Source organism: Callionymus lyra, chromosome 16, assembly GCF_982586985.1.
Source record: "Callionymus lyra chromosome 16, fCalLyr1.hap1.1, whole genome shotgun sequence".
NCBI lineage: Eukaryota > Metazoa > Chordata > Actinopteri > Syngnathiformes > Callionymidae > Callionymus > Callionymus lyra.
Window position 1 is genome coordinate 11,854,672 of NC_141833.1, and position 14,999 is coordinate 11,869,670.

The window sequence follows — 14,999 nt, forward strand, 5'->3', positions numbered from 1 at the left end:
TTTTAAGATGAGCTTAAAAAGTTGTTTATTTAATCACCATTGTTTAAGTTGAAGCTGATATATTTAATCGAACTTCTTTTTTTAAACTCACAGTTTCAATATATTTGTACACATTTGTTTTAAGGTTTGAAAAGGGTTTTAATAGTTAATGCCACTGTTGTGAAACTGTATCATGCATGGGGCAAATCATTTGTTTAACAATACAAGTGACCAGTGGAACAAAAACTGTTTGTATCCGTAAGTATACAAACAGTTATAGATATTTAATTACAATTTTTCCATGTCTAGAACTAAATAAATAAAAAATGTATTTGTTGCATGTCAGTTTTAAATCATATTACTGTTGACATTGGTAATCTCTGTTCCTTATCTTGTCTTAAACAATCCTATCTTAATAGGTCATCAAATTAATCTACTTTTTATTTAATGAATGTTGAGTTGATGCTACAAAGATGGATCTTCTCATAACTGAAAAAAGGCAAATTTTCTATAATTATTTTGCCGTTATTTTTGGAAATGTAAAATGCATTTGATTTAAGTATGTTTTTAAAATTCTTTTTCTTAAAATAATTTTCATCATGCATCAGGTACAAGTAAGTAAGTAAGTAGTTAAAGTAAAAAAGTGTTAAGTAATTTTCTAGACCAGGGTCACAAAGCGCTTTAACAATCAAAAACATTACACAGTTAAAATATATACAGGTATATACTAGGTTTACATTATTTTCCTGGTTAGGTTTTGTTCGTCCATGATGCCTTAACTTGGTCTTCATGCTATTTCTGTGATCCTTCCTTTCTGTGAAGTAAAATGATCTACCCCGTTCTCAGTTCCATTTCCAAACGTTGGCCTAATTCCACTTTCACCTGACCAGCACACTTTCATTTGACATGGTTGTATTCCTCCAGAAGAGTGTAAAGATCTGCAGTAAATACCACTTATACTTCAGAAAGATTCTGCTCAGTGAGTCATGTTTGTGTGAGTCATGTTGCAGCTTTGCTTGCTATTCCACCTACATACCAGAACATTCATCACTGATATTTATATAATAACAGTAAATATGTTTACATTTTTACACCACGGCGGACAAAAGCGGGATGGGAGTGTTGGTCGCTGCATGGACAGCACATGTCACGCAGCAAACACTTGTACATTTTCAGCTGTCAGAGGATTTTGACCAACGAGAGACAGGAATGAGGCGTGTGGGCCGTGAGTGCTACTTTGGTCACCCACCGTAGTCTTTCACTTTTTATTGTCTCTGTCGTGTAAACCCCCGAAGTCTGATGGCAAATGTCCCTCCAGATGTCTCCAGCTGAGATTCCCTTTATACCTTCCCCCCTACTCCCCACAGAGGTGCAAATTAGATCTGAAAACACAAGGGGCTTCATTTCTTTAAGTGCTTTTGTGTTTCGACCCGAGTGATAACGTGTCTGGTTCTTCACAGGGCTGAGGAAGAGGAAACGTCGTCCAAGAACACAAGTCACATGACAGGTATAGGAAGTTCTCTATAAAGCTTAATGTTTTAAAATCAGCATCTGATTTGTAACTTTTTCTTCTTTCTCTGGTTTAGACTTGTGTTGTGACGACACCGACAACTCTCCTCCTCTTCAGCCTCACACGCTCAAGCAGTTTGAACAGGTGAGGGAACATGTTTGTATAATTATTTATAAGCTTAAAAAGATCCTGGCTGTATATCTACAGGATTAGTTTCCCAGTAAGTGTTACTGTTAATGATCCCTATCAACCCTATCATGCATGGATTATAATAAGTGACTCTTTTGCAGTGAAACAAGACCATTTTACTTAACAACAAACGTTCACAAAATCAATATTTTTATTATTAGTTTATGCTTTTTGAAAATTGATTTGCACTTACAACAGTTGACCATTAGGTGGCAGTGAATGGCGCGACACACAACCGTCATTACTTGTTCACAACATGGACATGAGAAGACATATGGAATAAAATAGCTTTTAAATACCTGTCCGCTGTATATACATTAACCATGTGCTTTTGAAATGTTAAAAAAAAGGGTAACTGCTTCAAATTAGTAATGTTGTGTTTGTCCCTATGTTGTCTTGGCCTTTTAAAGCATGAATTTTAACTATTCATTGTTTTTGATTGTTTAAGCGCTTTAAGACCCTAGCCTGAGAAAAGCACTTTACAAATAACACTTACTTAAAAAAAAAAAAAAGGATTTTAAAAGACTCTTTGGTATCTTTGCATGATACTTCTTTAACACTTTTCTTAACTGATGGCTTGTCTAGTTCCTGTTTTTGAAAATATGTGGTTGATGCCTTTTTTTAAATGAATTAAAATAAAGTTAATAAGTTACAGTTATATATTATATACATAAAAAATAGGTTGAAGATGTAATGGCAACAAATCAATTCAAACCTAAAATATTAGTATGTATCATATATGATGTGTCCCATCAAACTTTGAATAGGAATTTATTTATTTATTTATTACATTTATTTACATAAAATTATTTATACAGATTTTTTACACAAATGTTTTACAATGAATTTATTCAGGCATTAATAGAATTCACAGCAAAAAAATTGTGCTTGGGATTTAACGTCTTTTTTCTATTTCAATCAAAGTCTAATTTTAATGCTGTAGAAGTTCAGTTTTAGAAACTCTTATTCAAAGTCTGATGGCACACATTTACTTTCATACATATGTAATCACATTCTTGTCTAGTACTCTATAGTCAGCTGAATTTTTATTTTATAAAAATGACTTCATGATCTCAATTTAGTGTCTTTGTTCAGAAATATTGATGATAATATAGGTTTTAACTAGTGCATTCATTAGTTTTTCACCGTTATTTTTTTAATTGACCAGTAAATAAAAGTATTTCATGTAAAGACAGACATCACAAACACTAATCTTTCTTAGCAGTATGACATATTCTTTAATGTATTAATACTAAAGTGTTCTCATCGATGAATCAGACACATCTTCTCACGCAGAAGCATCATCGTGTATAACCAGTGCTTCACAAATACAATAAATAGACTACGAGTCAAGTGCTCAAACTACCATAAACAACTCACCATAAGCAGGAGGTGATTCCAAGTGTCACGCAAGCGCCTCGTTGCTGCTCCGTCCTGCATGTGTCACATTTGCACTTGGCGAGGAGTCGACTCGACATACACAAATACTCCTGCACGCAACACCAGCCGTCTGAGAAATATCACGTTCGGCGTGAAAAAAAACACTGTTATATATGATGTCACCCCCTAATGTTATTTGTAGAGTGAGTTTGGCGCCGGGCAGGTCTTTACCCTGAATTATTTAGCAGCAACATGTAACTGGACACCTAAATGGACGAGAGACGGATGAAGTAATTCCCCATGTTGCTGCACATCAAACTACGTTTATGATGGAGGAGGATTTTAGGTGCAGAAGCTTGAATGGAATAGTTTATTCATGTCATGTAGTATGTTAACCCATGTCAAAGGTTTGCAGAGGGATGAACGGATATTTTCTTTCAACCCGGGACATCCTTCTATTAATAGCAGCGTGGGTGCAGAGCTTCCAGGTCTCCAGTTTCATGGTCTTCTTCGTGACCACCTTTTGGAATCTGTCTTAATCTAACTGCCAAAGATTTACCTTCATTTTCAATTACAAAGTCAATTCTCAGAAATTTAATTGGTTATTTTTACAATTATTATGGTTGTTATTGTTAATATTTCTTAGCAGTAGTAGTACTATTAATTATTGTTAACTAAATAAACAACCTACTTAAATTTACTGCCCAGTGTTATTGTTATCTTAAGCTAACAAAGGCTAAGCTAACTTCTATTAGCCTGGACGAAGTCGATGCTTGGAGGAAGTCACAGTTTTGTTTGTAGTAAACTTATATGATTTACTCCTACAATTCTGACTAATACTGACATGTAAGTCATTTGAAAGTTGTTCTTCTTATTTTATCAAATAATGGCTGGTAGATGGTTTGCTATTTATAGTTTATATTTTATATTTTTCAAGGCATGCTAACTTTAGCAGCTAGCTCTGTATACATGCTAGCTAACTGAATAGTCATTATTTGTTGTTTCTGGAATTTGAAAGTGGTAACAAAAACATTTGTAAAATATTTTTGAGTACTAATATATCATTTTAAATCGAATTTACATTATAGGGAATTTTTTTTTATATTTTTAAGGAATAAAAGCTATATTACTATATATTATGATCTTTAACCTGACTGAACAATTTATTTTTATCACAATGTATTGTAAGTTTAAAGGGTTTATTAATTTAGTATATTAATTTAGGTATTATTAAGTTATTATAACAGAGTAGCCAAAGTCATGTAAGACAAAGTTTATGAGTTTAAATTTTTTTTTTAAATAACATTGAAAATCCTGTAATACAACTAATTTCAAACAGGTTTTCTGTTAAAATATTATTTTTGCTGCTTTTTTTAAACACTTTCTCTTGTGTTTCAAAATATAAACACAGTCACGGTCAATGTCAAATGTCTCTTATTGATATTTAGGATAAGGTCACGACACGTTTGAGCTAGTCTCTTCTCTCTCTCATGTTAATTCTTTTCAACACTTCCATTTTGTGGACAGGCTCAATCCCCCTTCATATCACAAGTGTGTGTGATCCCTCCCCCTCCCTCACTTCCAACCCCATCTCCCTTGGCAGTCTGGGATTCCTGGGATGTCTCGTCCAGTAAAATAAGCTTCTGTCCCAACTGCTGGTAGCTCACAACTCAGGATGGAGCTGACTTGGTTGCATCTGTGACCAGGATGACTGCAGAGATATTCTCTGCACCCTTTTAGATTGTGTGTGTGTGTTTGTACGAGTGTGCACATGTGCTTACTATTGTGTGTGTGTTGTGTTATCCAGATGCCCCTTTTGTAAATATTATTTTTTTCCTCTGGTGGCACATGAGGATGACGCTGGTACCAGCATCTATGGACATGACTCGATGGTTGTTCTAAAATGAGCCCCATCTTCTCTGTAGAACCAGAGACAATTTTCAAGTCGATTTTTTCATCTATAACGGACATGTTTAACAGTGTCGGCGCTCAGTGACGGCCATGTCTAACGGCTACCGTACTTTATCGCAGCACCTGAATGACCTCAAGAAGGAGAACTTCAGCCTCAAGCTCCGTATCTACTTCCTGGAGGAGAGGATACAGCAGAAGTACGAGGAGAGCAGCGAGGATGTCTATCGAACGGTGAGAACTTCATGATTGTCAAAAATGTTTCGATGTAACGCTGGAACCAAACAACTGTGTTGATGTTGAGTTGCTTGTTGAGTGAACAGCTGCCACTGTTTGTTGATCCAGCTGATATGAGGTGAAGTGACCTGGCATGCGTTAGTTTTACGCAGAGCTTTTTCGAGTGGGACTGAAATTCCAAAAAATCTTGTGTTATGCAATCGCTGCAGAAACCTTTTTGGTTTGTTTCCAACTTGTGCAGCTTCATTTATTTTTTACAATAAAAGCAACTTCAATTAATAAGTAAGTAAGTCATTTTTTAAATGGATGTTATTTTCAAAAGATGCTTTTAATATAAGATTAAAAACAAAAATCAAAACTTACATTTCAGGATCATTTAATTGGTTCAGAGTGCCTCATTAATGCATTAAATACCAATTAAATATGTATCTTTTTAACACTTTGACTGGCAGTAAACGTCTTACTTAGCCAACAAATAAATAAATACACAACATTTTTTTTTTTTTTTTACATTTTCTACCCATGGGAAAATGTTAATGAATAAAAAGTGAAACCAGTTTGTTCTTTGATGGTGTATGAAATTTATATTTCATAGTTAAATAAAGGCGTGAGTTTAATCATATGTATTACATATTTTTTTTGACTTTGTAATTTGAAGAATTACGGAAAACATCAAGCCTTTAATTGTATCCAATATAAATTATGATAATAGACTACATTAAAAACATGTGTGAAACGTGATTTATCATGAGAGCATGATAAATGAAATGTAAAGCCTTTTTAGTAGTACAGATAGGTCACTCTTAGATGCAAGTACATTTATCTTAAATTGTAATTACTATAAAAGCCTACAAGGATCAACATCATGTTGGGTTTTTGTTAAAGATTAATTATTTCCTTGAATTTATCAACAACAAATCAAAAAATTTGCTTCAGGAACATTTTCCTGTCCTTTAGGGAATCAAACGTTACGTTATGGGGCAACTAATGTGTTGAGTTAAGTGTATCTTAAATAGATGTTGGAATCTATTGTACTCATCAGTATGTGTCTGTTTGTACAAAACTCTTTTCATTTAAATATTTACATTAGAAAATGTGCTAAAGCCCCGCCCACTGAAAACAATAAATGTAATTGTGAAGATTAAATGTTGTTTACCATAACCGCACCCACCCTGCTGTGATTGGTTAAGAGTTGATGTTTGTTACCATATGTCATCAATCGAGGGGACTCGTTGTATAAACAAAGCAGGCGTGATAGCAGCTGGCTGGAGCAGGAGTGAAGCCATTATTACGTCATAATGGACTCCACTCTCGTTACCTCTCGTTCACCGAAATTTCAGAAAGGGGGGGAACTTTATTAAGTAAAGTTATAACTTAAAACCTACTCATGCATTTTGGAGAGGAAGACTAACATTTGAAACATGTCAGTAAGTTAGAAAAGTTTGACATTTGTTGACCCTTAAAATATACTACCTTGCACTTGTCTTAAGGGTATATTTAATTAGGTTTAGCCCTAAAAAAAAACATTTAATAGAAAGAAAAAATACATATAATTTTTCTTGAAGTCAATATCAAAGTCAAAGTTATTTAGAAAATAGCAGCATGAAGAAATAGTTGAAGATGAAAAGATACATGAGAAAACAAGACCATGTCAAATAAGCTTGTTGCAAATCTGTATGACGTGGATCATTAAAGTTTACTTGCTTATTAATATTTTAGTCATTATTTTACACAATTGTGGCCAGAAGATCTTAACTATTATATATTTTTACTGTAGAAATATCTCCCAATAGTCAAAGTGAGTTGAGTTTTAAATGCTGGGAGCCTCATGTTCCTGTGATTAAATACAGCTGTCTTTAAATTAAATATTTGAGTAGAGGTTGTAATATTTATCCAACAGAGTGGTTAATAAAAGTTTTTTTTCTCACTAAAGTGGTCTTAAAACCTCACTGCTTATACTTTAGCTCTAAAATTAAATCAATTTTATTGTGTGTACTTTGCTCTCGTGTCCATGCAGCTCCAGGAGGGTGACCAGTCTCAGCTGTCCTCTCTTTACGCAAGTCAGCCAAAGTTTAAAACCCGAGTCTTGTTTTCCTGCCTCCTCCAAATCTCTGCTGATCATCAGCTCCCCTTTGATATCCACCAGAATCTGATCCTGTGGCTGGTCCAGCGCTGGGGGGTTCGCACCAATCACTGCATACCAACGCTGATTGAGTAAAGTGATCCCCCACGTCAAGCTGGATTTTTAATCCTCGCCTTTGCGCTGGAACATCAATCATTTCGGATCAATTTCTCATTGTTGGTTGAATCTTTGCTCTTGACTTGTCACCTGAGGAGCTGATGGTGTTGGCTGGGCGTGCTGAACGTTTTTCAGAGAGAGCATAGGTGTTGTGTTGAGCACATAGTGATCTCTTTGAGATCCCGCCGGCTATTTATAGAGTCCTGAGAACTTGTTTATCGCTTGTATTTGTCAGTGTCCAGGTGACATGGAATATGCGTTTGCCCCCTGGGGTTCCTGACACTCAGCTCCTCTGATTGACCTGCACCTCACGTGGCATACTGTGCCGTCCATTTATGACGGGCGTAAGAAAATATTGATACACTTACATATCGATATTTAACAGCATTGTATCAATTTATACTTAATTTCGTCTTTTATTTATTTATTTATTTTGGCTTTAAATTCAAGTTAATTTTTTTTATCATAGTTCCTTTATGTTTAAATGATCGATTCAATTCTGCAAGATCCGGGAAGTGACTGAGGACAAGAGGATGCAGCAGCTTTCACAACAAAATGAAAGCAGTCTCTTTTGTCACAAGCCATCTATAAGTACACAACCCGACTATTTAATGACAGAATATCCTAAAGTGAAGTTAATATTATGAGAAAGTAATTTTCCCTGATGTATAGTCTACTCTAAGCAGTCTGGAGAAGGTCTAAATGTAATAATACTTTTAGATTTTAAGTCATATTTTAAATATTTGTCCATACCAAGGAGGATACAAGCTCTTCTTTACGGTTCTACTGAATTTCTATCTGAATAATAAATCTGAGATGGTGGTCTGAGACGATCTCGGACATGCTGGATGTGGAGGTGACACGTGGTCTACGGTTGTGAGGCTGGTTGGATGAGCTGCCAAATTCTCCGAAAACCCCTTTGGAGAGTCAGGTTTGTGTGTTGGAAGCAGATAGAAAGCAGCACCTTCTGGTTGTGTCCTGTCAAGTGGACTGTCGTCCTGTTTTTTGCTGACATCTTGGCAGCGCAATATTTGCCTCACAGGTGTTCCAGAATACAGCCAAGGAACATGTCAGCTCACTGTGGAAACCTCATGTATCATGTGGCCTGAAAGTAATTTAGGAGATTAAAAATCTCTCAGTACGATCCTTCAGACTGACATGTTACATTATCTTTGTGATGCTTCACTCATTCACATGTGACTCTATAATATTAATACACCTGTTATATTGCTGGAGGCTCGTGGGCCTCCTCCCTTCTCCAGTTAGTCCCTGTTGCTGAGGGTCCACTGGCCAACAGGGGCTAAAATAGCCGGGGCAAAGTAATGGGTATCTATATATAGAGCTGTTTTTCAGATGGGAAAATGGCTCCCTGACTGGAAGATGGTTTGTTGACACACGATCAGCTGCCTCCCGTGTGAGTCACGCCATTATTATAACACTTTGGTTAGTCAGAGAACACTATTTTAAAAATGACGTCTCAATGCTCGCTTGCTTAAAGGATGGTGGAGTTGAACCTTCGTTTGTTCTCTTACTTTGTTTTTTTTGAGGCAATAAAGTTATTTACATTTTCAAGATTTTAATATTTGCTCAAATAATTATCAATTAATGCAAAATATTGGTTAATCACATTAATAATAATGTGTCTGAAATCAGTAAAGGTTTGAAAAAACGTTCAGTGATTTATTACATTTTAACGTTACGTTGAACTTCTTACAACACAGGTATAGGGCATTTTGGGAGATTGTAATGTGATTAGACATAATTATATTTCGTGGTATATGATGTATAGTTTCTTTTGCTAAATTTGAATGATTGCAGTGATAGGGACAGGACTTTGTCATTAGCTAATTTTTTGACACCCTTGACCTTTTAGTATATATTTTATTGAGTATTGTTTTGATTGTTTAAGTGCTTTGTGACTCTGGTCTGGAAAAGCGCTATATAAATAATATATTACAATAATAATGCTCTTATTCTATTTATTAAGTTGAATATTTTCTTAAACCTTGTGTTTTCTCTGGGTCAAGGTGACCTGTTGGCCTGTCATCAAATGTGTTGTGTTGTCTCTGCATTATCTATATGTTTTAGGGCCTTGGGTCACTTTTATCCTTTTTCCAGTTATTGAAAGACTGATTAAACCACTATGGTGGAACCTTCTTGGCAAAGTTAGGGTTAGGGTTTTTTTTTTTTAATTTGTAATAGCATCATTTGATGGAGGTTTAAAAGGAGGTTTAAAATGTATTATATTGGTGTTTTCTTATTTTATTTAAATAATATTATTAAATGTATTTTTACAATTAAACTACCGTAGTAGAACTACTACTTCATTTTATGAATCTCTTTTTATTTCACTTACATTATTTAATTTTTATATTTAGTCCTGATACTATAACAAATTCCTGTGTTGTGTTCCTGGTGATAAAAAGTTTCTGATTCGGATAAGCTTGCCGTTTTGGAAATATTTTATAAAAACATTTTTTGGAATCATTGAATAGATTGAATACAGTTGATAGTTTTACTTTTTTTTTTTTATTCATTTCTGCTTTGATAATTGACAAAGACCTGAGTTGACATCAGGCAAATAAACAGCTTTTATTGAAAATCTTTGTCTGTTTTATGTTTAGCTCAGTAAATCTGCTTCAATTACCATTTTTACATTTTACCGACCTGCAGTCTATATCAGTCTTTTTGCTAACCTGTTGATTAAAAAATAAAAAGGGCTCACATTGAAAACATATTCCCATTGAACCATACAATTGTTTATATCAATTCAACAACATTTGTCCATCTCCATTCAGAAGTAATGCTATTTTTCTTTTTATTGTAGATTGAATACTCACTTTGTTTCAGTGTACTGAGTAAACGAGATAGTAGTACAAATGACGGGTCACAATTGTTGTGAGGTGACCTGGAACCTGGCAGCACTGAAGCGAGTGATAATTCCAATAAGAGCAGCTAATAGATCAGAGCCTGGAACAGATTCCGACAGACAAACTGTTCTTGTCCCCTCGGTCTGAGGTCAGAATGGAAAGAATGAGCCCTGTTAAGGCTCCCGGCTCGTTTGTTGCTCCTGGTTGGTCCATTGATGTCCCCCCTGGACCCCAGCGAGTAAACAACCTGTGGATTTTTGGCCTTTGGCCCCTGGGGCCACTCTGAATATTGACACTCTAAATATACTACAGCCATGTTCTCCTGGAAAAACATGGACAAGCTATAGATTCATGTTAGAGTTTTGTGATGTCCAGTTTGGAAACAATCCCACCAATTCTGCGTGCTTGTAATCTATGGAGATGGATTTGTTTTTTCAAAAAAAGTGAAATAAATGAATGAAATAAAGAAGTTTTAAATTTAAAGAACAGGTCGCTTCAATCAAAAATGACAAAAGCAAAAAGTTACTTAATCAAAGAAAATGTTTAAACTAAGATTACATTAAAGTTACTTTACCAAAAGTTTTAAAAATGTTTCAGGTAATCTTTTTTGTGTTTTTTAATAGAAGTTAAAAAGTTTAAAGTTTGTCTGTTTTTTTAATTGTAGCAACATTTTATTTGAAAGTAGTTTTTTCTGATTACAGACATTTTTTCTTTTCTTTTCTTTGATAATAAAGATATATAAAGATGCAAGCCTACCTCCATAGTTCCTTGTTCCTGGTTTTGCTGAATTATTTTTCCAAAGCCTTTGTTGCCATTTCCAATAATAATGCGACACCATCGTTCCCTCATACTCCGGGAATATAATTAAACTTAATACACTGTCTCGCCCGCAGTTAATACAAAACTCTTCAGGCAGAATTCTGAGCCGCTCTAGTAGATGAACTCACATTTCCCCGATCCTTAAAACTCCGCACTGGCTGCCAGTTTCTTTCAGGATCAAATTTAAAATTCTGGTTCTTACTTTCAGATCTATTCATGGTCAGACCTTACACCAGTGATCTGATCCAGCCTTACACCCCAGCTCGGGGTTTGAGGTCTGTGACTCTGGTCTAGAAAGATCGTACTTAATATTTATAAAGAAATGATATGCAATAATACATCTGAGTGGTTAATTTCTAGTAGGCAGCTGGATAAGAGCAAACATGTTGATCGTTGTCCTGTGTTTATTTACAATATGTTAACTTATTTATCTTTTCTTTAATCTTCTGCAGAACATCGAGCTGAAGGTGGAAGTAGAGAGCTTGAAGCAGGAGCTCCAGGAGAAACAGCAGCTGCTGGACAAAGCCCTGTGAGTAACAAATAAAGATTCTCATATAGAGTTCATTAAATATTCTTATGAAGAAACAAAATAGTGTGTACAAACATCACATGTGAAAAATAATCATATTGAATATGATCACTTAGACTCAATTAATAAAGTTGCCATTGATGCAGATGACAAACATGAGTTGTTTCTAAAATGGCTTCAGCAGCTCATGTATGCATCAATCCCCATCATTAAAGACGGTCAAATAGTCTTCTATTTCCGTGGGTCACACCTCAACTGTCTGCAGACACTCTTGTCTGCTTCTCATATGAATATTGGCTCATTTATCTAATGCACCCCAACATATCTGCACACGACTGGTTCAAAATATCCCAGTTATTTGAGCTGATGCATGTGGCGAAGAGAGTTAAAAACGCGAAGGAGCCGACGTCCAGAAGAGGACTCATGGCGACACGGTGGCGTCTGCCATTCTGGGAGCAGGAATTCTGGGATAGCACTGTTGCCTGGCGGACGCACAGTTGCTGTTAGGGTTGGAGCGTGAAGGATGTTAGAATAAAGATAAAAATATGTTAATTATTACTTATACGAATACACTTTAAAACACTAATCAATATATTCAAAGCATCATATTAAACATTGAACATAATTGTATTGACTTAGTGATTTATTTATTTTCTACTTTTCTTTAACATTTCTTATTGAAATGAGAGATAGTTCGATTTATGATATTTTCTTCTGTTCTTATTGTTAAATACTTAATGAAAATATTTAAACACAAACTAACACATTTTCACTGTAATTTAATTTAATAATATTTTTTCCATGTATTTTTTTCGACTATTTATTTAATTATTTTCTTTAAATAAAACAACATTTTATTTTAATGAGGATGTTATTGTCAGATTTTCTTGCTTTCATTTTTTAAAATTATATATATATATATTTGATGTATTTTCTTTTTCTCTCAATTCTTTAATATTTAATGTTAATAAATCCATACATTTTCACCTCGATCGTTTTATGTTCATGCATTTTTATTATCTTTTGTATTATATTAATTATAAACCCAACATTATTGCTATTGAAAAATGTGCAATTGTAATTAAGTGAGTTTTATAAATGTAATTTCTTTTTAGTAATGCATAAAAAAATTGATTTATTGACTTCATAAAGTAATTAATTGTTTTTAAGAGAAGCCAGTCTACAAATGTACAAAAGTGTCGCCTGCAACCTGTAGTTTCCACCAGCAGGGGTGAATATTTCTGTGTTATTTTGTCTGAGTTATTAGAAAATAAATATATAAAACATCAGGTCTATATAAAGTGCTGTGAGTTAACACATAATAAAATATGTATTGTAGCATTAACCAGACCAATCACTGTCCACTTCAGGGTGTGACTGACCATTGTTTTCACTTCGACAACCAAAACAAAACAAAAAACGTAGTTGTTATAATAGAGATGAGTTGAAAACATGACATGATATCTACACAGTCTGATTCAATTTCTGCTTTACATTCATGTCGTTTCAACAGCACGACAGCCGAGAGCTTGAGCACTCACAATGAGGTGGAGCTGCAGAGACGGTGTCAGGACAGACAACAGGAGATTGACCACATGCAGCAGGTTCTGGAGACAAAGATCCAGCTCCTGCAGGAGGTTTGTCTTCCCACTCGCTCCGTTGTCATACTGACACATACAGCACACCAGTCATCTTTTTACATTACCATCTGTGTGGGTGTTTGCAGGAGGCCCAGCTAGCCCGCAGTCAAGCCGAGAGGATGGCCTCTCTGGCTGGATCCCAGTCCCATGCATCCCTCCTGTCACTGGACACGCCCATGGAGGACATGCCGGAGGACGAGGGGCCTCTGAGCCTCCTCTCCCCGTCCAACATCCACAAAGACAGGTGAATATTCCTTAAAACACAGCGTTAAGTGTTAGAATATCAGCCACAATAAATGTTTTGTCCACATCCAGGGTGATAGAGGAGCTGGCCAGAGAGCTGCGCTCCAAAGATGTTCTGATCACAGAGCTGAGTGGAGAGAAGAGGACCCTCACACGAAGGGTGGGCGAGCTGGAGGGAGAGGTCCAGGAGCTGTCGTCCTCTCTGCTGCAGAAGGACAAGGATGTGGAGGTAGAGTTTTATACTTTCTGTAATCCGTCTTTTGTAACTATGTTTAACGTATAATCTTGACTGTCTATGGTTTAAGTTACATTTTCAGATCATCTTGTTTCTGTTAGATACGTTATTCTCAGTGACGTGCGATGAGGTTCATGGTTGGTGAGGCACTGACTCCTTTAGTATATAAACCCTAAAGAGTAGCTTATTCAATTCACTACTGGTTATTTCATATCTCAGCAGCATTTGTCGGGATTTACTGTTAATATTTAAGTTTGGCTCAAGAGTGAAGAATACAGAGAGACAGTGTCAGACAGATGGTGCTGAAATGACAGAAAGACCTGCCTTTTGTTGCTTCTGATTGGTTCATATTGCGTCAGGCCTTCCTTCCCTGATTGGTTAGATTTATGCAAACCAGAACAATGTTTATTTTGGTGAAAAGAAAAATTTTGAGTATTAAATGGGTCAAAATAAGCGTGAGAAAAACATATTCTATTGTATTTTACTTTGTTTTATCTCTTTTTTTATACAATTTTTATACTGTTTCTGGTCTTAATTAAATCTGTAGATAAAGTCCATGCACCTTTCTTTCGCCACACAAACCTTATAAGTCCACCATATTTTCTTTAGTTTTAAAAGTCTCTACGCCTCAATAGATGTGTCATAGTTTGTGGAGGCTCATTAGCATGTGCCTCCAACTTTGCCTTTTCACTGCAGTTGTATTTCGGATCAGCGACACTAAATAAGACCCTTACGAACATTAAACTGTAATGGTTTAATGCATCAGCCAGACTGTGGAAAATCAAGGCAAATAAACACATCTGTGAGCATTATATTGTCAACATTCAGAGATACGGCAGCAGGCGCGCGTCAGTTGCATGTATCAACACAGTTTGTGATAGATTGCGCATCTTCTTCACCTGCCTCCCCTGACCCCATGTCCCTGGTTAAATTACTACTTTAATACTATATTCAATTTAATTTCATTAAAATTTTGAGTCTCATATTATAACTAAGTTATCTCGAGACACTTTAAAGTTTAAGTTATACTTTAGAGGATAAAAGAAAAACTGATCCCAGTGTGACAACAACAATTAAGTGAATCACAGTGTGGCAGTAGTGAGAAAAAACTTGAGGCAGAAACCTCAAGCAGAACCAGACTCACTCAGTGTTGACGACCTCTTGCTGATGGGGGGAATAGACAGATGGATGGAGAGAATTATACTGTAGTATAACGATAGA

The 14,999-nt window shown here is 35.5% G+C and overlaps 1 protein-coding gene across 2 annotated transcripts in view; it reads left to right on the forward strand.

Annotated features, from left to right (window-relative positions):
• LOC148063724 (myomegalin-like) overlaps positions 1-14,999 on the forward strand; it is a 41,902-nt gene that overhangs the window by 1,561 nt on the left and 25,342 nt on the right. Inside the window, exons 2-8 of one of the 2 annotated variants that reach the window (XM_087811960.1) lie at positions 1,440-1,486; positions 1,566-1,633; positions 5,090-5,200; positions 11,584-11,660; positions 13,174-13,297; positions 13,387-13,544; positions 13,616-13,772. In XM_087811960.1, the coding sequence (XP_087668086.1) occupies positions 1,440-1,486; positions 1,566-1,633; positions 5,090-5,200; positions 11,584-11,660; positions 13,174-13,297; positions 13,387-13,544; positions 13,616-13,772 (742 nt within the window). Of the gene's footprint in view, positions 1-1,439; positions 1,487-1,565; positions 1,634-4,743; positions 5,201-11,583; positions 11,661-13,173; positions 13,298-13,386; positions 13,545-13,615; positions 13,773-14,999 lie in introns of those variants that run through there. The other variant, XM_087811962.1, reaches the window with a different exon arrangement.